Source organism: Ooceraea biroi, chromosome 7 (genome assembly GCF_003672135.1).
Source record: "Ooceraea biroi isolate clonal line C1 chromosome 7, Obir_v5.4, whole genome shotgun sequence".
NCBI classification, from domain to species: domain Eukaryota; kingdom Metazoa; phylum Arthropoda; class Insecta; order Hymenoptera; family Formicidae; genus Ooceraea; species Ooceraea biroi.
In genome coordinates, this window is record NC_039512.1 from 8,770,243 (window position 1) to 8,797,275 (window position 27,033).

General features: G+C 39.7%; 5 protein-coding genes across 8 annotated transcripts; 3 read left to right on the plus strand and 2 right to left on the minus strand.

Moving 5' to 3' along the window:
• Positions 1–126: 126 nt before the first annotated feature.
• Positions 127–2,565, minus strand: LOC105282392 (protein C3orf33). Of its 3 annotated transcripts, none has more exons than XM_011344328.3 (6): positions 2,340–2,565; positions 1,221–1,418; positions 1,083–1,142; positions 793–946; positions 623–732; positions 127–537 (listed from the first exon to the last, which is right to left on the minus strand). In XM_011344328.3, the coding sequence occupies exons 1-6, from the start codon at positions 2,532–2,534 to the stop codon at positions 280–282; spliced, it is 975 nt and encodes a 324-aa protein (XP_011342630.2). In that variant the 5' UTR covers positions 2,535–2,565; the 3' UTR covers positions 127–279. The 3 variants fall into 3 exon arrangements, with proteins under 3 accessions (XP_011342630.2, XP_019888228.1, XP_011342632.1); XM_020032669.2 differs by having other exon boundaries at positions 793–994; XM_011344330.3 differs by lacking the exon at positions 2,340–2,565 and adding an exon at positions 1,743–2,053 and having other exon boundaries at positions 793–994.
• LOC109611166 lies at positions 2,549–4,443 on the plus strand. 2 transcript variants are annotated; one of them, XM_020032667.2, is made up of 3 exons: positions 2,549–2,672; positions 3,158–3,384; positions 3,469–4,443. In XM_020032667.2, exons 1-3 carry the CDS (start codon positions 2,586–2,588, stop codon positions 4,295–4,297), a joined length of 1,143 nt encoding a protein of 380 aa, XP_019888226.1. In that variant the 5' UTR covers positions 2,549–2,585; the 3' UTR covers positions 4,298–4,443. The 2 variants fall into 2 exon arrangements, with proteins under 2 accessions (XP_019888226.1, XP_019888227.1); XM_020032668.2 differs by having other exon boundaries at positions 2,569–2,663.
• Positions 4,410–25,910, minus strand: LOC105282395 (RNA helicase aquarius). Its single transcript, XM_020032666.2, has 15 exons — positions 25,718–25,910; positions 24,950–25,586; positions 24,563–24,741; positions 9,818–9,931; positions 9,338–9,441; positions 9,062–9,173; positions 8,746–8,959; positions 8,621–8,669; positions 8,298–8,533; positions 7,718–8,105; positions 7,268–7,516; positions 6,810–7,167; positions 6,273–6,529; positions 5,061–6,195; positions 4,410–4,906 (listed from the first exon to the last, which is right to left on the minus strand). The coding sequence occupies exons 1-15, from the start codon at positions 25,793–25,795 to the stop codon at positions 4,679–4,681; spliced, it is 4,338 nt and encodes a 1,445-aa protein (XP_019888225.2). The 5' UTR covers positions 25,796–25,910; the 3' UTR covers positions 4,410–4,678.
• LOC105282393 (G-protein coupled receptor Mth2) lies at positions 11,324–17,803 on the plus strand. The gene is made up of 7 exons (XM_011344331.3): positions 11,324–12,018; positions 15,236–15,500; positions 15,832–16,136; positions 16,307–16,385; positions 16,482–16,642; positions 16,724–16,964; positions 17,042–17,803. Exons 1-7 carry the CDS (start codon positions 11,964–11,966, stop codon positions 17,238–17,240), a joined length of 1,305 nt encoding a protein of 434 aa, XP_011342633.1. The 5' UTR covers positions 11,324–11,963; the 3' UTR covers positions 17,241–17,803.
• On the plus strand, positions 20,966–24,516 carry LOC105282394 (probable G-protein coupled receptor Mth-like 5). The gene is made up of 2 exons (XM_011344332.3): positions 20,966–22,081; positions 22,582–24,516. The coding sequence occupies exons 1-2, from the start codon at positions 21,235–21,237 to the stop codon at positions 23,232–23,234; spliced, it is 1,500 nt and encodes a 499-aa protein (XP_011342634.1). The 5' UTR covers positions 20,966–21,234; the 3' UTR covers positions 23,235–24,516.
• Positions 25,911–27,033: the final 1,123 nt, after the last annotated feature.

Consider the following 27,033-nt stretch of genomic DNA (forward strand, 5'->3'; position numbering starts at 1 on the left):
ACATTGTTTAAAGAAATGTACATTCAGAATAAGATAAAAGATTTAGAATTATTTAAATACGTAATTCACAAGGAAAATAATTTTTTTAAACATTATTCTGGAATTGAAAAGAAAATAACTAAGAAATTACTAAAATAACCATCTTTATTGGAAAGGCTTAAAGTACATAATTCTTTCATACAATGCAAACTTTAAAAATTTACTCAAAAAATATATCACTATAAATTTATTATATTATATATCAAATTATTTATTATATAAAAACAAGCCACAATACTTTTAGAGATTAAGCTGTTTAGCTATGTAAGTAGGTAACAATGACTTCATTTTATTAATTATAAATATCTGCATTTTCCACCAATACGTTGGCTGTTTCACAAAGTGCCAATGTCCGTTTCTACTAAATCGTGCCCATTTTTGCGCGCTTGCTAGAGATTGTTTGTACAGTAGGACGTGTTTGTCCTTTACGCCTGTCCGAGACTCGCATATTGTACCTAAACCTAATTTGACTAGTTCCTCCCCGACCCTTAACGAATCCTGTTATAAAAATAACATATGAGCATAGTACGAGCAGTAACACATGTATATGATCATGCAAAATGATATTTCTTGCTTTTCTCACTTGATCGTGTTGTGGCATTGTAACTATACACTCCAAATAATTGTTCTCCTTGGCTAGTGGCACAAACGTAACGCGATTTCCATTGATTATGGACTGCAACCAACTTATACCTGAAAGGTTGATGTGTTTCGACAGTGGCTACAGATTGCGTCATTCGGTCTGATACTTACCATTGCTCGTAACGTCAACGCCACTGAGTTTTACAGGTAAGTAACTCTTGCTGTTAAAATGGGGAAAGGGTAGTAACGATTCATGATTGACCATAAGTAGAACACCATTGCTCGGCTCCACGCGCATTACGGTACCTTGGAGCGGAACTCGCGACTGCAGGAAGTGAAATGGTACATCGGACGGTTTCGTAAATTTTGCGAACTGAGAAATAATGAAAAGAAAAACCAATTTGTGAGACAGATGCGGCGAGGAGTGCCAGATTAAAGGGGGCAGGGATAGCAGTACTTACAGGTCTGATTCTATATAGAGCAACTAATAGACCGGCGCTGGCGATGCCATAAGTAACGAGCTAAAAAGAGAAATCACGAGTGAGCGCGATTGACAGATCGATCATATGATGATGACGCGAAGAGGTTAGGAAAGCTACCTTGCCTGGTCCCGTCTCGTTCTCCATGAAATTCTCAAGACGTTCGACAATCGTAGGCGTTCCTTCGCGCGCCATGGTCAATCCTGTCTTTCTGTCGTGCCAGATCGATTCACGAATATCGTTCGCAATGCGGTCGTTTAGATCGAAAACACTCGTACACACCAACTGTGATTGCTCGATCGTGTGTACCGTCACCTCCTGCGATCAACGATTCGTTATCGGCGCCTGTTAAGGTTGGATTGGAAGCAACGAACGACGCTCGTTCGGTATTAATTATTATGTAACTTTTCGTGTGCAGATACATTTTTGCAAATTTTGGATGTTGAACTTTTATACATCGCACGTGCAATTTGATTTTTTTTCTTGGATTATCATGGATAATTAAATTTCTCGGTTAACTCTCGGTGCGAGGCTCAGCGGAACGAATGCGAGCTGCGAAAACAGCTGTGTTCGGAAAAACATGATAATAATAATAATAATCACGCCGTCGCTAATCGCGGAGCACATTCGTGGAGTGTTTACCGAATAATTCTGCCAGCGCTGTTTTCCGAACGCAGCCGTGCATTATGTAATCTGCCGAATGCCAGAATGATGTCAATAATTTCCGAAATGGATAAATAAGGAGAGATTTGAGTCTGCATACGTTTCTCTAAGGTTACAATTCTAAATTAATATACGTTCTAATAAAAATAGATTCCATTTTTTATTAATCACACACACACACATTTAGGAAAAAATGATTTCATGTAAAATCAAAACTTCGTGCGAACACATTTCTACATATGCTGTGTGAGACAAACATGTATTCTTATTTCACACTAAATTTATTATTTCTCTCCAAAGCTCGAGGGAAAAAAATAGATATCACCCATAAACGATTCACGTTATCAGTTACAGATAAAACTCGTTCGATCGACAGGATCGCCAAGCGGCGACTAGTCACGGTTCCAGAAATATTCCAAGTCGACTGCCGAGCTTGACGCGCGCGCGTTTCATTCAAAAAAACCTCGCACTACGTAATCGCAATTAGCCGTACCGCTCTCTGACACATTTAACTTTCCAACAACTATTATACAACATTACCGCAATCTCCCCGAAATTACAAATCATTATACGTACCGGTACGGGGAAAGCGAGAGAAACGCACGCAATTTGCAGGCCCGGTCCGGGGCGCGATTGCATAAAAAAAGATGTGACTTCACGTGCGAGTGAAGTCTGGCTCGCGCGCTCCCATTCCGCGAGGCCGCCGGCGAGAAGGAGCGTGTGCGCCGACGAGCGGGCGAGTCCGCGCGCGACGTCAGCTCGCTCGGACATCGGTTGGTCAACGTCGCGGCCCGAGGAACAACAGCGGAGCAGCCCTCGCGGATGTTCGGCGACGCGCCGCGTCTTCGCACCGCTGGCGCACTCGAGCGCAACATGTTCCGGGACGGCCAGTATCTGGAGGTGATCAAGGTACCGCGTGCAACAGTTGTCAACAGCTGGTTGTCAGGCGTGCGCGCTCGCGCGCTCGCATTTGCCACGCGCGCTAGTGCATTAGCCATCTGTGAGGATTGATCGATGAAACGTCCAGTACCCGGAGATTTTGTCGGCTAATAATACTCATTGATATCTCGAACGGTTGATGGACATCGCGATAATCGCTGTATCGAGTGATATAAATTACAGGTGCTTCGATTCGTACGATTGGATAGATACGATGTATCGTATGAAATCGCCACTGCGATTAAACTATTGTGTCACGTATTTTTTTGTATAAAATAGTGTAATCGTATCGGATAATGTAGTTAACGTAATAATTATATAATTATGATTCAGTATCTCTATTCCTATCAAGATTTCTCCAGCATACGACGGAGAACATTTTCCGCGTTTTTAATTCCGCGGAACAGTTTCCACCGAACTTATAATCTTCTTATATCGCAATATTATATTCGTAGGCCTCGGACGATTGCCTGGCCACTGCCGTGGTCACCGTGCAGGAAAAAACAGTAGAGATTAAGAAGCAGAAGGTCATCACTAACAAATGGCTGCAAGTCGAAGATTGGGCTGCTCTCTATAGAATACTGGAGCGCGCGGTCCTGCGAAACGGCCCACGGAGTAATGGATCACATCGTGAAGGTCAAGGATGTGAATGGAGAAAGTCCACCCGACAATTGGAAGTCACGTAAGACCGTAATTGTTCCGACTCGATAATCATTTAGTATTAATCACTTAAGAGAATTTATATTAAACAAAATTTGTACAACAGGTATACTTTCGAATATCCAGAATGCGCGAGCGACGCCACATCCTTACCCACAATCAAAGTACACGTATCGCCAGCAAGAAGATCAGTGAAGCGAGAAAAAATTAACGAGATATCGAAGATATCGAGGAGCAAAGTGAAAACAAGAGACGATACGACAAAACCTACAAAAGAAGATAAATCCTGTGATCAAGTCAGCACAAAAACAAATCGAGCCGACACAAAAAATGATCGACTGAAGAGAACGTCTGAAAAACCGACGCAGACTTCCCCGAAAAAGATTGAGACGGAGCAGGACTCGAAGAGAAAGAAGAAACGGAAGTACGACCTTTTCGACGATCTGAAAAGTGCGCCGTTGGAGGAATACATTCCAGACGCGCCGAAGGCGAAGAAATCCTGTACAGATCTCAAATACGTACCCAGCCAGAAGAGCGCGTTGGAGAGTATGCCGCTAGCGATGAACGAGTACACGCCAACCCTGTGCAGCAGCAAATGTGTCCCGCAGGATGTGAATTACGTGCCAAACTCCATCGAGAAACTAGAGGCGACCTATGAGACCTACGAGCCGTGTGCCACCACGACAATTCCCAACGACATCCTGAAAGAATACGTGCCGAACTCCAAAGGGGTCAAGCCTTCCGTGGAAGAATACGAGCCCGACTTTAAGTCATCGAGCAAGCTAATGAAGTTCGACGACAGTTACGTACCATCCACCGTTCGACAAAGCGTCTCGAATTCTAGGAGAATGTCGGATAAATCGGCGAAATTGAAAAGGATCGAGGCGCACCGGAAAGGAACGCTGTCCAAAAAGAAAATCGATCCCTTTTCGTGAGACGTCTTCCGCGAAAGCTTCTGTTGTATGAAATTGTACAGAGTACTTAGTACACGTGACTGATGAAAAGTTTGTTGAACGTCGAAGATAGATGTTAGTACGACTGATATTTGTAAAAACTGTATTTTATTTTACTAAGTTATGCGCAAGAAGATATTCTATTGTTGTATATTAATATATATGTAATATGATTTATAATAAAATTTATTTTATTATAATCATTGCCGCTCGATTATTCAAGCTAGCAGACATCGCTTGCTGTACATCATGTTCTGAAATTGGAGCAAATTCTGTTTCCTAGAATGGATCGTTTTCCTGTGCAATGTTCCTCAGTATCTGGTAGTCTTTGTACGTAGGTAGACATATTACAACATGATCTATTTAACGGTCGTCTTCAGACTCACTCGGAGGGTCTTCCACTAAATTCTTTATGGGTTCGTATTTATTTTCTACTGTTGCTTCTTTCAATTCTTTTGTTTCTTCATTCTGTTGATTGAGTTCTTCTTCTTCATCAGTATCATCATCGGCGCCAGGATGAACGGGAACTTTATGCGTTGGACTGCTCATTGTCTGCATAGTTCCCGGTTTCTGCCACATTTTCTGTGAGCCCTGAAAATAACCAAATATTATATGACAGGCAACAGAGAATTTATTCAACTACAATCATAGTAAATTAATCACATCAATGCAAAATATAACTGTAAAGTTTCAGAGATTCAAAACGTATATCAAACATTTCTCTTTCATTTTATAAAAAAATTACCTTCATTCCACTAACTTTCTCCATGTAATAATCATAGACAAATTTGGCCATGTGCGGCATGTCTTCGATCTCCATCGGGACCATTGTGGGCACGGCGTCGTTTGGTCGCTCGGTAGGATAGAGTTCTTGTGGCAATAGTTGTAATTTCAGCGGTCTTTGCATCAGCTGATCGAACGCCGGCGTCAGCTCGAAGCAGTTCTTGAAGAGAGACACGCGAGCGAAAACGTAGAGGCCAAGACGGGCACGTGACATTGCCACTACTAGACGTCTCGCATCTCTTAGGTGTCCGACCGCACGCGTCTTCACCAGGGACAGTAGGATGTAGTCGTTTTGCTGACCCTGATACTTGTCGACAGTCGTTACTTTGTTCGGTCGACCTATCAGAGGGTTGTTCGCACACCGTATGTTTATCACGTCTCTTATCAGATGCTTCTGACCGTTGTACGTGGTCAGTATACTAATCTTGTCCGCCGGGTACCCAAGCAAACGCATATACATGAACACTGCAACGCAATATTCAGCCTCCGCAAGATTCTGGTAGAAGTAAGCGCTGGGTTCGCTCTCGCCGACGCCATTGAAGTCCTCAACGTTCACCAGCTGGAAATCGTACAGGAAACCGGCATTGGCTACCAGATACTCGGGACTGTGCTCCACGTGTGCCAGATTGCCCAGTTTCTTGTAACGCCAGTTGTACAGATTACAAATGCTAGGTCTGGCACGACCTTGCCCATCAAGATCAACCGTGGGAACGCCTAGTCTCACGAACCTCGCGAACAGTGATTGCTCCATGTTCGAGTACTTCTGGAAAGCCATATTTTTTATTACGGGTGGCAACTGATGGTGATCACCTATCATTATCCAACGCTTCAAGCGATTGTAACCATCCTGGGGATTCTGCAGCAGCAACGGGATGAAGGTCTCTATCTCGAGAATCTGCGCCGACTCTTCCATGAGGATATTGTCGTACTTGAAGCCCATGTCAACGAGTTCGCGTCTTTTCAACGCCGCATGCGTACACGTCATCGCGATTACTTTGGCTTCCTTCACGAGCAAGTATTTTGATCTGTCGAGACCCGAGCGCAGTAATTCGAAGGCACGGAACTCTTCTAACTGCGCGAATATCCTCTCGATATATCTGTGTAGACGACATCCCGTTAGAAGTTAGAACAGACATAATTGTTTACTTTATAATTTTATCGTATGAGCTCTTACCTGAAGCAGCTGCCCGCGATCTTGAGGTCTTCCTCGAATGAATTCCGCTTAAAAAGCGGCTGCGGGGCGTTGTCGAAGAACTTGTAAAATGGAAATTCTTCATCGACTATAGAAGGCAAATCAGACTTTTCGCTTGTGCTTTGTCTTTGTTTTACCTTACTCTCGAAACGATCCCATCTCGGAGATACTTGATACATGAAGAAGTATCCTGCCGTTTCACAGGTATATGCGACGTCGCCCTTTACGTTCAGGGATTCCTGAAAAAAAGAAAACACATTGTACGAGTTGTGTTACGGACACTCCGTATCATATTACTTATATTTTATTCCTTCTTATTTTATTTTTATTTGTTTTATATTATTATCATATTATTATTTCCATTATATCCATACTATTTGTTCTTGATAATTATGAATTTATGATCTATCACGATATTATGCATTTTGCATTTTGTCGAGTTGAGCGCTTTAGGGGACCTGTTTCAGGGCGCAATAAATATATCTATCTATCAACTTGACAGCTTAAAAGTAACAATACCTGCAATCTCTGAACTTCCAGTAACAGATCCAAACGCTTGGCGAGAACATAATTGACCCTGCCATAGCGACTGAAGTCTTTCTCGGTCTCCAAGGCTTCCTCTCCGTGACCGAGACGCAGTAGATGCCTCTCATCAATATCAAGGGCCATGATCTTCTCAAACAACTGATTGAGCGCTTGATTAGAGTGCGTCACAATTAATGTCCTCTGATTGGGAAAATTGTGATAGAGATTTGAGATAATTTGCACGGCGACGTCCGTTTTACCGGTACCGGGCGGACCGACGACCAGCGTCAGACCTGGCTGCATTCCGGCCCGTATAGCCTCGACTTGCGTCGGCGTAAAGGGAATTTGATTTCTGCAATGTGATGTTTTCTTTTTCAGTTAAAAAAAATAACAAAATACATTTTGATGTGTTAAAATATGCTGCACAGAAAATAAATAAAGCAAATACTAACTTCTTCGGCTCATTCGCTCGGTATGGTCCTCTACTGAGTGGCACGTGCGGCTTAACTTTAATGATCTTTTTAATCGGTTCATCGTTGCGCTTCGCAAGAACATCCTGAAATGTTAGCTGAAACGGTCGCACGAGATTTTCCTCATCTTCGGGATCGATTTTAATCTCGTATTGGGGAAAACTGGCTCGCAAGTGATCTATGTCGAGGAATGTGTCATTGAAGTCCATCGTGGCGATTTCATCCCGCATTCTGTCACATTAAATCACATAACATTAAAAAAATTTTTTTATTCTTAATTGAATTATGATTTTCAATGCGACTGTTCAATAAGTTTGATAAAATAAATTGAATAAATTTGGTCAACAGTTTTCAATTGATATAGCTTTAAACAAATGGACAGATTTAGCTTTATTGTTAGTATAGATATGTAGGTAAATAATGATAGATTACCTAGAATAACATGCTGCGCCAGGATCACCGTATCCAAGAATTATATCGTGCAGCCAGTCAGGCACGACGCATTCAGTATTCATGAGCTCCCTTATAGTCTCCAAGACGGCTTTAAAGTTGTTCTCTTTAGGTTTACGTCTCATTATAATATTAAATCCCTCGTACACATCCTCGCCGCCGTGACTGGCATTATCCATGTCGATCCGGTATTGATTGCAGTCTAGCCATACTCTATAAGTTCTCGAATCACCCGGTAGAATCGGTCTCGGCTCAGGCCCATCCTCTATCACTCTTCCGTTCGAATCGAGCATACCTTCAACTTCGCAACCTCGCACTGTCGTTAGACCCACTTGTGGTATAAAAGGTAGCTTATGACTATACTTGGTACCTGCAACAACACAAAAATTATCTCAGTGCTTCTATTATTTATAATATAAATTTTATATTATCATTATGGAGATAAATATTTGGTTATAATATGTTTAACAAGACTTTTTGTTATTATGACACAAAATAAACTTTTTCTATGTAATCTTAAAAAAAATAGCATATTATTCTCTCTTTTTATCTTTTATCTTACCAATAGGATTTGGCGGCTTGACCGTCATAAGAAAGCAGACGTCATGTTTGCGAAGATTCTCCCATTCGGATTTAATTTCCTTGCGAACATTAAGATTTATTGTGACGTCGGCGCGGACTCTCGACGGTCGGTTCTCACCGACATTGGGCTTAGCCACCTCGACCACTGCGAATTGCGTGATAGGTTGAGCCATCCTGGCCCATCCGCCGAAATAGACACCACTATCCTCTGCTTGCCTGTATGCGAACAACAAAAATGTCGATTACTTTCACACGAAGGAAGAGAAGAATAGAAGATAACTGATGATGCAGCAATTAACATACCAAGGACTCAGTCTGCTCACCGCGTCCTCGATGTCCTGTCGTATCTCATCTGTGAATAATACGTAAGCAATGTTTAGTTATAAATTCAACATTTAAACAATAATTTTTTATTACTCTCTACGTACACGTCGATTCCAAGCGGAATAAGTTGAAATTTCGTAGCAGGTAATCGTGCAACGTGAGGAATTGCAGATTCAGTTTCGGCAAAGCCAGACAGCCCTCGCCAGAAAAATATTCGGTTGGGACGATGCTCTCGTTCCAGATAATGTGTTCGGTCGGGTAGAGGGGCATTTCATTCAGCTCCTCGAGCTGCGACGGCCTACGCTCGTGCCGCGATATCTGAAATTAAAATGCACGCTCTCAGAATTCGGCGACAATCTCGGCAATGTAAATCTCGCGTCGTCGGCGGTCTCGCTTGGACATATCTCCTTTTGTACTCACCAGCAATTCACGCAGAAAATCTATGTCCAGTCGATACCAATTCTCTTCCTTTTCGCGCTCCACGGGCGGCACTAAATTCAAATAACTTGCGATACCCCTGAGTTTTTCCTGACTAGAAATAGAAATCAACATTACTCGTCGTGTTCTATCGATTACTTTAATATTAAAGTCATGATAGATATATTATAAATCACCATCATGAAATACATATTATGATTACAATTATATTACAGTTATATTATAGTTATATAAAATAGACTTTTCAGAACAACTTACCTCAGTGAACCGAAGTGCTTGTAAAGAGCGTCCCGCACATCAACGCTGGCTACGTTAGTTAATGCAAAACTTCTTAGATCCGGGAATTTCGCGAAGACCGCATTCTAAACAACGTTTTAAAATTATATCTGTTATCCTCGAGATTTCAAGAATATATAATTATATTCATGAGTCCGTCAGTCGTGTGTCAATAACATGATCAACCAGACAATTAATTATAGAAAAAATTCTCAAATTTATCATTTTCTTTTGATCGACGATTCGATTATCTTACGGAAATTGTATAACGCACAGGACATACATAATGAGAAGATTATACATAATATAAAAATAATGAATTACATTAATTAAGAAATCTATATAAACCGTCCGCATTATAAAAATTGAATAAATTATTCATGAATATTCCGGTTCAGACATTATATATGTTCACCTCTATCCTCTATTATCCAATTTTCAATTTGCAGCGGCAATACATACCTGAAGGGATGTAATTTTAGCGTAATGAAACTGTGTCATGTCGTGATCCATCAAAGGGTTGCCAGTTTCCTCGCTGATTTCGAACCGGGCGTAGAATTTGAGCATTTCCAGGAGCTGCAATCAAATGTCAGAGATGATCCAATCACATGTTTTTGAAAATTAAAGTAGCATTAATTATCACATGCCCACGTAACTTTATTTTGATAGAGAACTGGTTGGCTATGTGTGTGCTCGCGTGTGTACATCAATAAAACCAGAATCAACAGAATCATTGCATTTATAATCGTTTGCGACGTCATAGTCGACAAGAGGACCGGACCCAGTCATGCTAATCGTTCTTCTCGACGGACGAGGACTCTTTCTCTTTCAACGATGCGTCTTCCCAAGAAATTCGAGCTCTTTGAGAAGCCGATGTTTATTCTCCGCGCATTTCATTCATCGAATGGAAACAGTTTATTTGTTAGTCGCCTTAAATCCATATCTCCAAAAAAGGAACATTTCGTGCGTTGTAAAGCTCTTTCCTAAGCTATAAAAATTCTTAAATATATTCTATAAAAATATTCTATAAAAATATTTTCTAGAAATGCGGATCTAAGAACAGTTTGAGAATAATCTTCAATCTTATATATGTATTTCGAACTGTTCCTATGTGTGTAACATATAATGAACTCCGTTTATAAATAGATATTGCATATGGATTCGCATCATATTCTTTGAGCTTTTTCGCACAGAGATTAGAGATTAATGAACGCACTTAATAATAAACTAGGACTAATTATCATGGCTCGTTACTCATTCACGTATTCTATCAAACATCTTTCTTAAACGCCATTAACCGTCTGAAGGAAGCATTGCGGCGAACATAAATGACAGTAATTAATCGTAATAATTATCGGAACTTGTGCTACCAGAACCGCCATCTTCATTTATTCAATGATTATCAAAACAATTTCTGGAACATGCTTTATATCTGTGATTACAAAAATACATCAAAACATTTTCTTTTTTATGATATATATAGAAATAATATACGCTAACGGTATATCCCTCTAACATACTTTTTCACCAGATTCTTATCTACTTCACGAGTGCCTTACTTTTTTCTCTTCTCTTCTCTTCGCTCTTTTTTTATCTTTTAAGAGAAGAAATTATACGATTCTTGTTGGTGGCTTCACGAGCGTGGATCGTATCCCCATTTACACGTCGCACCAACGTTTCACATGATTACAAAGAAATCTGATGACGACTCGACCGGTCTTTCTGGCCATTGTCTCTGCTCAGTTCAGTTCGTGACGAGTAGCAAAACGAAAAGAAAAAATATACGACCCGATCGCACACCGCACAGTCGATCCAAACAAAAAAAGGTGGGAGAAAATCGGCGCTATCTCCAGCCGCACTCGGACCATTCCAACGGCATACTCCAGGGCGCAGACCATCGGCGTGTTCAGTTTCGCCCGCAACGTAAGTGCGTGAGCGTGTCCTCGCGCTACTCCGACCGCTTATCACCGTTTGATCGTATCGGCATATATACCAAACATCGTTGATTTCTCTGTAAAAGCTCGCGTGACAGCTCTTCCCGCGATTTCGATAACATTCGAGCACGACCTGGATGTAACGTTCTGAACAAATATACCTGAATTTTTTTCCGCGACAATCTCGTCGGTTTCTGGACTTTTCGAGTGAAAATGACGACTGATCGATAGAATCGATAAAGTCATTGTAAGCGATTCCCCGTCCGCGCGATAGACCATCATTGTCGAGAGGAAGGAAAGCAGCAGAACGCAGCTAACGAGAAGGCGACTGGGGAAACCGTAGTAGCGGGAACGACGCAAGAAAAACCGCAAACACGTATTTCTGCCCTCGCCGGCAGAATTTTCCGCGGAAATCACGCCGCGAAGAACAGTCGCCGCGACTCTGGTTCTTCGGTGGCGAACGCCGGTGTGACCTGCCAGTCCGTTGACCCCGTTCGCGCGAGGTATATCGAGAAGTGGTCAGTTGGCTCCTCTCCGAGAGCGCATCCAAGTTTGTAACGCGGAATCATCCGCTTCTCCGGCTGGTCGATTTATTTGGCCGACTCGGCGAGGAGAGAACTCGCCCCCGCGTGATAGGGAACGAAGAAATGCGGTAACAAGATAAGCGGGGGATAATGTCGCCGTTCGACGTGAGTTACAGCAGGCAGCTGGGTGCACCGTCAGTCAGAGGTGCGTAATTTTCCTACCTACGTGCTCAGTTCCTTGTCTCTTTGTTCGCTCGATTTTTTTTTCATGCATCGCACTTTGTCACCGTAGAAATTGTTTGTGAACTGTTTCTCAGTAATACTTAGTTCTCAGTAACGCGATTAAAGGTGATCACGATTAATTAAATTGTCTATCAAAAAGTTGATGAGCTGTTGATATGTCAGTTGATGTAATCTTGTTACAAAATTGCCCACTTTCAGTTGTAGTAGTTTGTATTTCAATTTTTATATTTCTCCACAAGGGCTTCTTGAAAATAGTGTTGCTATTACATCTTTATCTTTCAATAATTTAAATAATTTCTAATAATCTTGAATCAATTTAGAAAATATATTGTTACATTGTTACAAAGCATGTTTTTTCACTCTGAAGTATTATAACTCTTGGCACATTAAAGATCTCGTGGAAACGTATAATAATTGTATTCAATATAATTAGTAAGAACATAATAATTTCTCAATTTTATATTGTTTTATCGTGTTTGCTTTCGTTTATTTATTTTTTATTTGTATCAAGTAGCTCGTTGATATTTTGCGACGCATGTTGATGATGTATAACGTAATAATTTACGTAGTTATACGTTAAAAATAAAACACCTAATTGTATAACTGATAATTAATGAATTTATCTATTATCAGAATAAACGATTGAATTGATATCTGATATTATACAATGACTTCAATTCAGACACGACCGTAGAAAAATTCGCGATTATCTGTATAAATTACTTTAATCATTTGCCATATTTGCTCAACAAGGAAGATACTGTGAAGAGAATGATTAGCAGATAATTAAATTCCAGTCAATATTAATGCATATATCCGCAGTCCGTCCACGTGTACGTGAGCAATATATGCAGGCTTATAGAACAAGTTTTTATTATTCGCTTAAAAGGCGTAATAAATGTAATAAAAGTCGATAAAAGGATAGACAAGACACCGTAAATGATTGTGATGAAATCTATAAATTATTGTGAAGAAATCATAATAAAATCTATAAATAAATATGAATGATGAGCTTAACGACTTATCTTGACATTTCCTAATTCTCATAAAGCTAATTTGACACAGAAATACAAAGTGCATTAAGCAAGCTTTTCCGACTTATCAATAGTCTTTAGTCCGCTTCCATTTCTGTTGAAATCTTAAAACTGATTAATTTCAACTCAATCTTCAGCTCATTTTATTATCTCTCCTCAATGTGTTTCAATCGTAAAAATGTCAAGATTTTGTATTTTTGTTCTGCATAAATTACCAAATCATATCATATACAAGTAAAAAAAGACTTATCAGTTTATGAGACGTTCAGGACTGAATGAATAGCGGATGCAAAATTTGTTGGCGTAACATCTCTTTGAACGAACACGATGGTATCAACAACACTTGCCACGAGAGCGGCGCGTTTATTTTCTCGCTCATTATGTGTGTGCATTACAGCATATTATACCTATTATACATGGTCGACGTTTATGTCGCGTTAATTAAGTCATCATTACGACAAGCACTCAAGATGACAATTACTGCAAGTTCGTGCAATTTACTAAACCGCAGTTTAAAATTAAAAAAATTTCATTACATCGAGAATTCCCAGAACTTGTGCAACAATGTTCGATTAATGATGGAATACTAGTAAAATAATTTACAATACGAGGTATCGTGATTTGAAGTTTGATGTTGCTAATCTTGATGTTGCCCGTCATGACGAGATAGTCACAACGATCGGGTCACAAGATCGCCCGACCAAAGTCGGATAGTTGGAAGAGAAAGAGACACGTACGCTTAACAGTGCCAGTTGGATGTCATATTGCAAAATGTAATGTTACCCCACAAAATTATGATAGTATGCGCTTTATAAATGCAAAAGTAAATGGAGCGTTCGCTTAACTGATAATGATAACGGCAATAAATCACTGTAAATGAAACATGAAGAACATAAACATAGCATACATCAGTCCAAAACACATGTGTTGCAATTAACGCATAATCTGCTTACGCATGTGAGAGTTAATGGAACGATTAATTTTATCAATCGCAGACATTAATATAATAAATCGAATTTAATTTAATTTAATTTAATTACTTTTGTACGAAATGGAAAATCCACTATGCGTCAAACTTCCGTTTTCCTCATCCCTTGGCATTTCAACAAGGAAGACGGGACTCAATTCTCAGGATGAAATGTTCAAATTCATTGGAGGAATGATCTCGCACTTGCCACATATCTGCGAGTATCCTCGCGTATATGCACGTGTGATGCATACGTTCGCACGTACACAATCTGGCGTTCGTAATAAAGAATTAACAGTTAACAGAGCCATCCCTTCTTCTTTCATAGCAATTGCCTCATATCACACATCTGCCATTAGTGTTAAACTGGGTTACGGGTACCACTCCTATTGCGCTTCTTATTGCGAATATACCGCTCTTTATATGCGCCCGTTTTCTCATCTCTCCTCTGTAAAATGGATTTGCAAAAGAGAAGAGAACAAAGAAAAATGATAGGTGTTCAATCGTCAGCAAGTACGAAGCTGCAGGTACATCGTGATATCGCGTATATAGAGCACGAAAAAGAGCACTCCTATTTTATTATTTTCCACTGCAAATCTTGCGCGATACAGTCTCGCGATAACGCCGAAGCTAGTATCACAAGAAGATAAAAACATTTTGCTATCGGACTGACTCTTGTGACGCACGCGGAAATTCTGTTCGAGTGCTTGATTGTAACACAGCAATACACTCGCGAAACATATTAAAAAGCACTCCGTCACATGTTTTATTACTGCAACGTAGACCTTGTTAATTTAATACTTTAATTTGCATAAGCAATTTTCTATGCAAATCTTATTTGTATGGATACATTACACAAAAAGAAGTTTTCATGAGAGGAATGCATCGTCACAAATAAGAATTTTTATTGCAAGCTTAATACAAATCCTATAACAATTTTTTCCCGAGGAGTAACTTTAACGCAGCATTAATGCAAAATTTGATTATAATGCGTTTGATTAACGTGAAAAAATAATTCTTTATCAATCGCGGTTAAATAAACATGATATAATTTCTAAGGAGTAATACACGGCTTAACGATATATTAAGCTATATCTCCTCGACGAGCGTTCTTTTTGCGAGAAGCGCTTGTCGAGTCAACTGCATCGTTGTTCTACAATCGAGAATGCGATTCGCAGGTTCCCTCTGGTTGCTGTGGCTCTGCTTGCTCGCGAATTCGATCCCGTCGAGCCTGTCTTACGACGTATCCTGCTGCCCCGAAGCCGCGGTATGGCGTTACTCGGCCAATTGTTCAGACGGCTCGAGGATTCGCCTAGAATGCCCGTACGGCATCTACCTGATCGATCCTGAGATTAGCGAACACGATAACTTCACCGTCATCTACGAGGACGACACTGCCTGGCTGGTGCAGAGCGACCAGGAGGAGAAAATCTCGGCTGACAGGTAGACCACTTCCGCAGCTTCCGGCTGATTTATCACGCGTTTACGCAACTATGTGATTACAAGAACCGTTAATTCTTATCGTACGTGTGTGGGAAACAAATTGTACGTCATGGAAGTACCGAAGTGCTGAAAAGTACGCGGAAAATCCCTGAGAATTTTCCAGAAGCCGGAGTAGTCACGTTGTTACAACGTGTCATTACTATCGCGCGCTTAATTGTTAATAATATTCGCTCTTCGATAATGAATCGGCGGTCAATGTCAATCGTGACTGTGCGTATCATATTCCATCGTTAACGAAATTGTTTGCTCATTTACGTGTATTTTATTTCAGATTCTGCATAGCTAAATCGGCACGGAGCGGCAACGAGCTCGCCCTAGCATGCTTCGACGAGGAAATGATGGACGAGAGTGTGTCGATGCGATGGAAGAACATGTTGATTTGTATCGTCAGCATCATCTCGGCTTTCTTCTTAATCGCCACCTTGGCGGTGTACGTTATATTGCCGGAACTACGGGAGCTCCAGGATAAGGCGATGATGGCTGCCGTTACTACTCTGGCCGTCAGCTATACTGTCCTGTCTATTCAACACTTACGGCCGCACGTCGAAGATGATTATGCCATTTGCGTTTCTCTCGGTACATAATTATACCATGCTATTGATAAGTATAAGAGAGGATTTGTTGCGACTTCGAGCAGACTTTAACTCGAAAAGATGAACTTGAAACTGCTGCATCTCGAAAGAATCTCATTTTCTTTACTGCTATTCAATTCGTGTCTTTGCAATGTTGTTTCTTGTACTTTACAGGATTCATATTGTACTTCGCCTTCATGTCCGCGTTCTTTTGGTTAAACATCGTGGCCTTTAACGTGTGGCGTGCCGTATGGTAAGTATTAGGCGAGTAAAGCGCCCGGAAAATTCTCAACATACATGAAATCACAGTATCAGTAATTAGGTCTTCAAAATTTAATTGTGTGCGTAGGTTTAAGAACTTTAGGATGAGAGAAAAATCGCTCTTCTATGCTTATTGCATCTGGGGATGGGGCGGCCCGGCTTGTTTCTTGGTTACTGCTCTGACGATGCACCACATACACGGACAACACTTGAAACCTGGCTTTGGCGAATACAGCTGTTGGTTCAGCGGTAAATTTCAAAGAAACATTCCTGCTTTTCCGAGAAAATACAATAAAAAATACAAAATAAAACGAATGACTTACTTTGCAGGCACTGTACAAACGTGGATGTACTTTTACGGACCGATTGGTATTCTGCTAGCACTGAACGTACTCTACCTCGGATTGACCAGTTGGCGTTTATGGCATCAATATCGCAATTGTACGGGGAGCAAGTTGCGGGTCCTGCGATTTAAATGTTTGCTGTATATCAAACTGGTGCTCGTTATGGGCATCACTTGGATCTTCGAGCTGATATCATTCGCGATTGAGACGAAGATGGACGAGTTCTGGTAAGCAATCTTTAAAGTATTGCAGTATAATGTATCTGCGAGTCACGATGTAATCGATGAACGTCCTTTCTCGCCAGGATACCGACGGATTTGCTGAACGGTCTCCAAGGATTCATCATATTTCTGCTACTGGTCGCGATGCGAAAAAGAGTACGAAAGCTGTTGGCGAAAAAGCGACCTTGCGGTATCGTTTTCCCGAAATCCTGGGCGGCTTACGAGGACGAGGAGTGTGAGGAGGTTTTACCCGAAGAGCTTGAACTGTCTCAGCAAGGCTAACGCACTCTTACGTTCTTCTCAATCTCGCAATATCTGAGACTGAGGATCACGTGTGATGTAAGACCACATGTCGTTCAGGAAAAGACATCTCGGGTAATGTGGATAGGCGAATAACGCAATTGTTATCGTGTTTTAATTCGTTTGATTCTGCAAATAACATTTGAGTACGTTGTCCTTGTACTCTTGCTGTTGCAGTCCCTACTTTGTGCATCCCTACTTTGTTTAATCCATTGTCAGTCATAATTCAGTTTCACGAAATGAATATTGTTTTATCATGTTCCTTATTAGTACATGTTCACGCATGTATCCCTACGTATAGTCAGAAAAGAGACATACAGCAGTATCGACAGATAACGGATTAGCCAATAAATATCATTATATTATAGAAATAACCGATCCTCATCACGATCGCGAATCACGTTATTTTTATGGCGTAGCGAAATACGTAATTTTAAGAAATACATTGTTAAGTGCTGTACAAGAATCTCCGTAAACACTATGTAAATGTTGGATCGAATAACCGTGTGTGGAAGAAAAATTAAAAATATAATACAAAAATGTAATCATGCATCATATATAAATTATTCATTCAGTGCGAAATGTCATTTCTGATGATTCAGTTGCAGATTCTCGTTTAAGTCACTCGCGGAAACGTAATGAATGATAATGAGTCATCCATCTCACCGCACGTCTTTACGATTTCCTGCGAAATGCGTAAATTCCGACTCATTCATATCGTTTTCATTCTATGGACTATCGTGAATATTATTCGCCACACATACACGCGAATTTGTGATTAGAGATTTTCGTACACAGTAAATATTGCGTAAGCGAATCCCCTTTCCCCTCACACATCGAGAATCGAGTTTTCGACATTGAGGCACCGACGAGCATAATGAGCCGTTAAGAAATGAATTATAGTGCAAAAGGCTACTTAGATTCTTGACTCTGAAGGCTATCGGTCGCTTTCACCACATCACGAGCAAAACAATATTTGCGATATTCATACATGTGCTTCGTGGTATCCGTTAATAAAATCCGATCCACGCACTGGCATAAGTCTCAAAAACAAGTCTATAAAAATTATCACCGCAGGCATCGAATGCTGTAAACATATACCATCCGTCCTACTTCCATTAATCTCGCTGCACGTCATCTATTTCATCGTCGCGTTCATTGATGTAAATTGATATAAATTACAAGGCATCCTAAATCTAGTGAATTATCTACCTGCGCACTTTTTCATTAAATTAGAACTGTTTTTTAATAACTGTTTCTTAATATCATAAGATGAAGATCAATATACTATTAAAAGTTAATTTAAAAGTTGCTAAACTCTCTGTATTTCTGGTAAGATAAAATTAATTTCAAGATAATCAATCTGTACATAATAGGCTGCAGGAGCTTAGGACTTTCCTAATGTACAACCATGTTGTACTCTGAAAATAAAACACATGTGATAAAATTTGTAATAAAATTACAAATGTAGACGCGTACCGAGGTAACAAATCTGATTGCATTTGCGCGATGCGCTCTGCCTTTTTGATAGTAACGTAGATACGTAGTAGGTCACGATTGCATGACGCAGACAAATTTGTTAAGCAAATGGGATTCGTCTTGAGACAATCGATACTACTCGGCGGTATGTTCATCTAGAAGCATTCGATGCCTGTGCAATGCCCGTGTGATGCCCAGCTTTTTCATCGTGATATTTTACAAGCATAGTGCTCTTTAATCTTAAAATTACATACACAATACCGAAAAAATATAGAATCGTAAAAAAGTACTATAAAGAATTATAAAAAAGTTAGTCATGTTAATATATCACAATTTGAATTTTCAATCACTTCGTAGTAAATATATTTTTCATTGAAATATGAATGAAAATTCAATGACGTCAGCTTGAAAACAAACTATACGTACGATATTAATACTTAAAAAATGCTGATTCATGATATGCGGAGAAGTGGACGCATTAGTAGTCACAGCATTCCATGTTTATGTTCTATTCGTTTCTATAATTATTCCAAATTGACTTAATAATAAAGTAACGTTTATGCGTACGTAATCAAATGAACGTTTGGTTGGAAGTAAAGATAAAGAGTACGTAACAGAAACGAGAAAGAAAAAGAAGGTATATTAGCAGATATTATCTATTCACATACGTAATCAAATAATAAGAAAATAATAACAGGCATAAAAATTATCTCGGAACTATGTTGCTAAACTTTAACAATGATTATAGATTTATTCTTTTTGACGTGCATTGTAAAATGTCAATTTCAAAATATCACTTCGTAAAATTCCAAAATCAATTCTAAAACATTTCAAAGAATTTTGTAATACGCGCTTTAGGCACAAAAGCTGTTATTGATAATAAGAATGAATGTCAATAGCATATTATAATAATTGTCCAAGACACAGTGCTAGTTTCTCCTGTTTCATAGTTTCATATTTAAATATTAAATAGAATTGATTTGTTTCTTTTACACATCAATAAAATGTTAGGCGTACCAGTAAATCCGAAAATATTTGCTCATCATTTTCTCACCCAGAGCTGTTGTCTTGGCTTTGAATATGCACAGCGACGAGGCAACTGCAATGCACTCGTCCACGCTAATCCGGTATTCTCTCAAAATACGTGACAAGACGAGCACGTGCAGTATTATGCACATTGCGGTCTAAAGTTAACGCGCTCATCAAAGAAGCAGCAAATGAGTAATAAAGACGGAATGAAAGGAATTGCGAGAAAAACAGGAGAGATAAGAGTTTGACGAAAAATACGTATTCATAAGCGTAAATACCGCAAATCTTCATCATGCTAATTGTAAGACTTACGATGATATTTGAGGGAAATATTATTGTAATATCGTTTTACCCAATCAATTCCATTTCCATGTTACGATATTTCCACGGATAAGATTAACAATACAGGTAATTGTCTCCTTGCGGATTACATGTAATCATTAATGATTTAAAAATTATGGCAATTATGATAACTTTGCGAAGAAGAAACATTAAGGAAAAAATGAAATAAAATGAATACATTTGGAATAAAATATCAAGAAATTAACAAAATTAAGAAAAATATCAGAATGATTAAAACTTTCTTTTCCTTTTCTCTTTTTCAACTTTTAAATTAATAAATAAGAAAGTAAGTGAGGTTCTTGATATGTCTGATAATTTAGTTCCCATGTCACTCATTCATTGATATGAATTATCATATATCATAACATTATCAGAATTTGATAACTCTTTAACATCTCATCAAAAGCCCTATCAAATTGTCAATATAGTTTCGTCAATGCTTATTTAACCCTTAATCCTTAAACTCTTCTGGATATGTACAATCGATTATTATATAAACATCAAAATCTGCATAAGTAAAACCGAGCAGAGTGCAAAAGACTATCTTTACACCAAAACTTCTTGATTAATAATCTGCACATTAGACATAACAGCTTACACAATATCTTAAATATTATAAAATTTACCTTTACCCCCTTATCAATGCTCAAAAGGATCAAAAGTGTATCGTATCTAAAATCACGAAAGACGAAAGAAATGGGGTACAAGCGAGTGCATGCGAGCGCGGCGCCGGCGCACACTGTAGTGTCTGAGTGTAGGCAAAAGAGAAGGTAAACTTGTTCACGGTCGTCGAGGGACGTAGGGGAGTCAGGGGGGAGCCCCATGCGGCAGAGGACGGGAATGTCATGGCGGCGGACGCTGGCAGGGGTAGGCAGGGGTATGGATAGCTAGGTAGGTAGGCAGATAGGTGGATTAGCCGCAAGCAGCACTGGCAGCCAGCAGCCAGGTATGGCAAGGCGAACATGACACGCGTCGTGATGAGTCGGTGAATCACGGACGGATGGACGCTTCGCGAAACTGATTGGACACGCGGTGGTAGTGACTTCCTCTCTCCGACTGCAGCAGACGCACGCGAAGAAGACGCGGATGCGAGCGTAGAAAGCGGGCTCCCGCGCGTGTCGGCGTCATGTGTCCGAGAAGAAGCGTGCTGCTGCTGCTCTTCATCTACTGGAACGCGTGGACGAGCGCACCCGTCACCGGTGATGCCGACGTGCAACCTGCCGGCGAGCACGTCGACGTGAGTGGTGCCGGAGACGCAAGAGTGAACATCGGCAAGTGTTGCGAGCCCGAGGAGCTGCTGGTGGACGATCGGTGCACACCGTTGGCGGAGACCAACGAGACTAGGTGGCGACCGGAATTTATTGAGGAGCTTGAGCCGGCGACGGGACGTAGGAGACCCATCGAGCCCAGTTACGAGCTGAAGATCGGGAGACCCAGATGCGGCCCGGACGAGCATCAGTGGCACGTGTACTACTACCCGTCCGGGCCGGACAGCCTGGCGATGCTGCCGAACGGCGTACTTCGCCACTACATCGTCGACCTGACGAAGGACATGGACGAGAATCGCGGTGTTTACGGCGCCGCGATGTCCAACTTGGATGACGACGACGACGACGAGAAGGAACATGCGACCATACACTACGACTATCAGTTTGGACATTATTGCGCCGACAAGGCGGTGCTCACGGAGGATCATTTAGTGGCGACGTACGCCATGCTCTGCGTTCCGGACATCGCCGTACGCTGGACCGACACCAACTACCTGATGAAGCACGCGATCGATCCCGCTTTTCACGCCGTGTCGATGGCATGCTATCTGATCGTCGCGGTGGTCTACTTTGTGCTGCCGCAACTGCGTGATCTTGTCGGCAACATAATCACCAGCATGACTCTTTGTCTCGTAATTAATCAGTGTGCCTCGACTGTCAGAATATTCACCGAGTTCGGCAGTCATATCAGCTTCATGATCGCTGGTACGCACGAGTAAACACAACTTTTATTTAGCTTGAGAACGCGATAAGTATCTGCGATTCCTTCTTCGCTTCTTTCAGAGCGAAGAAGATGCAAATGATTCGAAGAAATGTCTTCCTACAATTTAATGTAGCAGAACATGTCTATTACATTTGCGCATTGTTGATGACAGATTCTTTGAAAAATTAGTACATACATTTATGATTAACAATTAATGCTGAAGTGTAAGGATTTTTAGAGAGTCTTTAAAATATTTGTGATCGTATCTTTTTCACTTCAAGTCCATTAACTCAATAAGACACGCGAAAGTCGGCTGAGTGCCGAGTAAAGACTCCGATGAGTCACGATTTAGTGCGAGTGCGTTTAACGCACTCGCAACGGAAGAACCGATTAGCAAACGCGACAATCGCTTAAACGAAACTCAACTCCAACTCCAGAGACAAATCGCTGAACCATCTGATACCGAAAATTCTATTAAAACCGTTTCTATTTCCTTTTTCAGACACGATCATGTATGTCTCTCTGATGGCCGCGTTCTTCTGGTTGAGCGCCTTGGGCTATTACGTATGGAACACCTTTAAATCGCGCAATGTTTTTCTACGGGTGACCGATGGCAGAAAGTACTGCTATTACTCATTATGGGTCTGGGGCCTGACCGCCTGCATGGCCGGCACCGCGATCTTCGCACACTTCGCCCTCGAGACGAACAAGCCGACCGTGGGTGGCACGGCTTATCCCGCTCAGGAGACAGTGGGCTGGCTCGGAATCTCCGTGCTGTTCCTGTGCATCGCATCCTTCATCATCCTTGATCTCTGCTTCGTGCTGACCACCGCGAACAGAATCAAACGGATGAGCACGTACGGCCGAATACATCACAAGATGAAGTATAGTTTTCGGATGTTCGTCTTTCTCTACGGGATCATGAGCGCTGGCTTTTTCTCGCTACTGGTGTCGCGGTTCAAGTACGACGCCCTGCTGTACTTTCACATCGTCGTGAACTTGTTGCAAGCATTATTTATACTCTACGTGTGTGTGTTTGGCCAACGTAGGGTCACGTTCCTACTTGGGAAAACGTGCAACTGCTGCAATACCGGCGACAACACCGAGGGTCTCGACTGGGGCGAGGAGATGACGGCCATCAACGCGGGTTATTAATGCACGATTGATTTCTTGCAAACAGATTCCACGATCGCTCTATGTCACGTGTGTGATCTATATTCGAATCGTGATCGACGATGACGACAGTGTGTTTAAGTCACGAGTACAAATAAACTTCGCACATACAGCTGTATGCTATGATGAGAAATGCGTAAAATGACTAATATGCGTAATATATACGTAAGAAACATTCCATGCCATCCGAATACAAGTAGAACTCACACGTGCGTGCGTTCATGATCGTACTAAGAATACATTCTCCATATCATGTGACAGAGTTCAAAATGCTCGTTCCGAAATTTATCTTAAAATCTTAGCTCATAAAGGAATACTTTTTGCGCGCAGATCTTTACCAAATATGTAATGAACATATATAGATATATAACTTTATATTGAAACCAAAAGATATTCTTTGTAGAGTGTGAAAAATGTGTGGATGTGTCCTTTAATCCATTGAGGACGACGTACCTCATATGAAAGATTAGGTCTGGGCCTCATATGAGGTACGTCGTCCTCAATGGGTTAATAGAGAAAGAAACAGTATTATATATGTAATAAATATTGTAGAAAAGTGGATACAGAACGTGCAAGCGGAGGATACATAAAAATATACATATGCATTTGAGGTAATATCGAGATGCAGCAATACATTGTAAATAACGACGCAACAATCTGGATAATTAAGTCGATTCGTAAATTAAGAATGACCAAAATTGGAAAAGTTGATAAAGAAGAGTTGAAAGATTTTATAAATTGTTTCAAAATTTTGAATGGTTTTTTAAATTTTGGGGAATTTAATAATATGTATTTAAATGAACTGACTTAGAGATTCAAATGCTCTATCTGATATATGATTAATGGCACTGGTAAAATTATATGCTATTTTGATACTATTTGATCATATTTAGTGATTACATGTGCCTTAAAATCAAGCTCTTGCCTTAGAAAAATGTACGCTTATCGAGACACATTTGTCATTTCACAATTTCGACACTAGCATCCTGCATAACATCCACGTTTATAGCATATCATGTCACCACACAAATGTACTGACTTATGTTCAACATATAAGACTATATATTGTGCAATATCAATATCATTAATTAACAGGTAATCTGTTATGCAAATGTGTTGCACAATATAGTTAAATATGTGTCACTGAATCTTAAATAATCTCATGTTTTTAATGATATTTGTGCAGTATTTATATTTATATAGCCGTTCGACTTTTGTACGAGAAAGATATAAGCGATAAATAAAATCGAACCAATATTCCGAACTATTCATCGTGCTCTACCCCTGTAATAGACTTTATAAAGACTTACCTGTCCAAATAAACTTCCTTCTGGACGATACAGCAAGGGAGATAACTGGCAACGTACCACCAAGTGATTGTCATCCATTACAGTGTTGAAGAAACGTCTTGTAGGAAGTAAAGCTTCGAGATCGATGACTAGCTCCAAAAATCTTTCACAATAGCGTACTTTGTCAATAAGTACAGGTCCTATAAAAAAAACGTCCATCGTTAAAGGTGTCGTAAGTGCTTAACGTCACTGCTAATAAAATTTTGTAAAAATTCTAACTTACAAAATTATCAAGTTCATAGAAAAATATTATTTGTCAAACAATTATTATATATTGTTATATATTATTTTTAAAAAATATTCTTTTAAAAGGTGCAAAAGTTAAATTCAAATGAATAACATACATACCTTCTGGAGGAATAGTTTCTAGTATCGTCATAAATTTGATCATTAATCTGTGTAAGAATCTGCGATCCCACTCGAGTTTCTCCTTATTTTCTGGATTATCTTTCTTTTTAATTATTTTCCAATACTTTCTCCACTTTGGGAACTTTCTGAATTCAAGTTCTCTTCTGCCTTGTTGCAAGGAAGTCCACATGGAAAGAGATACCAATCTCTTGACCTCTTCTCTAACCAAGGATACTTCCATAGAGTTGAAACAATGATTCAAGAAAACTATCAGCGATGTCTGCTGCTTTAAATTATAGTCCTTTATGTCGTCTTGGAGACATGCCTCGAGAACGTTTTGAAAGAAACCAGGAAAGTGAGTAGGATTCTTTTCGAAAGCCTCCCAAACTTGTACCCGCTCTCTGAATTTCTCGTTTACCATGATAACAATAGACATGGTATGTTCTTGTGAGGCAGTCTTCGCATCATAATTTGGCCAAAGAAAGTTCTCCAGATACTGACTAAATTCCAACATCATAATCCTTCGAATGGACATCGTGGGTACTAATACTTCATTGAAATAAACATGTGTCACTATCTTAGGATTGAAAGGCAGATGCTTGTCTATAGTATGTGGTGCCCAATATTTATTCGCAAGCTGTAACAATATCACAAAATAATCATAAAGAAATGCATAAACGTCTAATCACAAAGGTTAAGTAAGGATGATAAAGATCAAGTGAAATGCTATGTTTGCATTTAATAAAACAATCATTATAGAGGAAATACCAGAGTGATTTTGTCGGCGTTGATTTGTTCTACCGTCGGCGCGGGATTGTTACTCTTGATAGGCGGTGTGTTCTCCATTATAGTCACAAATTATAATTAAATGTTGGATTAATCTAACCTAAACCTTTACCAACCGGCACGTTCTATATAAAATAAACCAAACGCTCTTCGGGAAAGTCAGATACTAATTGCACGGAACATGTATTATGAGACTAGCAACTCTGAGTGCATAAATCGCAGCTAGAGCAGATAGCCTCTGAAGGAGAGAGTGGCGAATTAGGTCACGTGACCTCATCGTCTCTGATTGGTTGGGGGTATCGTAGGCTCCATAGGTTGACATTTTGGTATGGAGGGTATGGATGTTGTGTTGTTGGAGAAGAAGTTAAAAGTGTGATTAGTTCATCGCACAATCAGATCTCTCTGTAAGTACATCATTAATTAATCTTGGAAGTATTTGCCTCTTCGATTGTAGATTTGTCGTTCATGTCTGAGACTCTGAGCATTATTACAAGAAGATTTCACGGTGATGGGTTGATGGAGACTTTGAGTCTCTCTCTCTCTCTCTCTCTGACCACAATTAAGTATATTTTTATAGATATTCAGGATAAGATAAATAAAATAAGAAGTTGTAAAGGAATTACAGGTAATGGACCTTGTGATGGCAAGGGCAATTTTGATAGTTTTAATTTTTATCATTATTATTATAATTATGAATTTTGTGTTGATTACAGTAATAAAACGGATAAATTTTTAGTTTTTAAGTATAATAAAGATTTAATTATATTAAAAAGGAAAAAGATATTAAGTTAAATAGTAATCTTAAAGATAGTAATAATAAAAATAATTTTTGTTTTCGATGATAAGAAAGTTATCTATATATATATAAGTTTGTGATAAGAGTGATAATATTTGTAAAAACATATTTGTAAAAATTTGTAATTGTGATAATAATATTTATATGAATAAATGTGTTGATATATGTGGAATGCAAAATGTATTTCAGTCACAGTGTTAGCTTGGCTGTCATTGCCATCGTGACGTTAATAATGTATATGAGTGTACGGTTGATTTAAATACAGATCATTATGTTAGTAGTAATATCGTCAGTAATAATAAGCATAAGTGTAGTTAACAAGAGAAAAGGTTTTATGTTTTAAGAATAATGATATAAAAATATTAAGTAATTGTGTTGCTGAAGAATATCGATAGTAGAAATTGTGTAAAGGGTGAAATAAATGATAGAAATGATATAAAAGGGTTTAAACTGAGGGCAAGATTTAGGCATTTTTTATAATTTACGATTTGCACGAAAAATG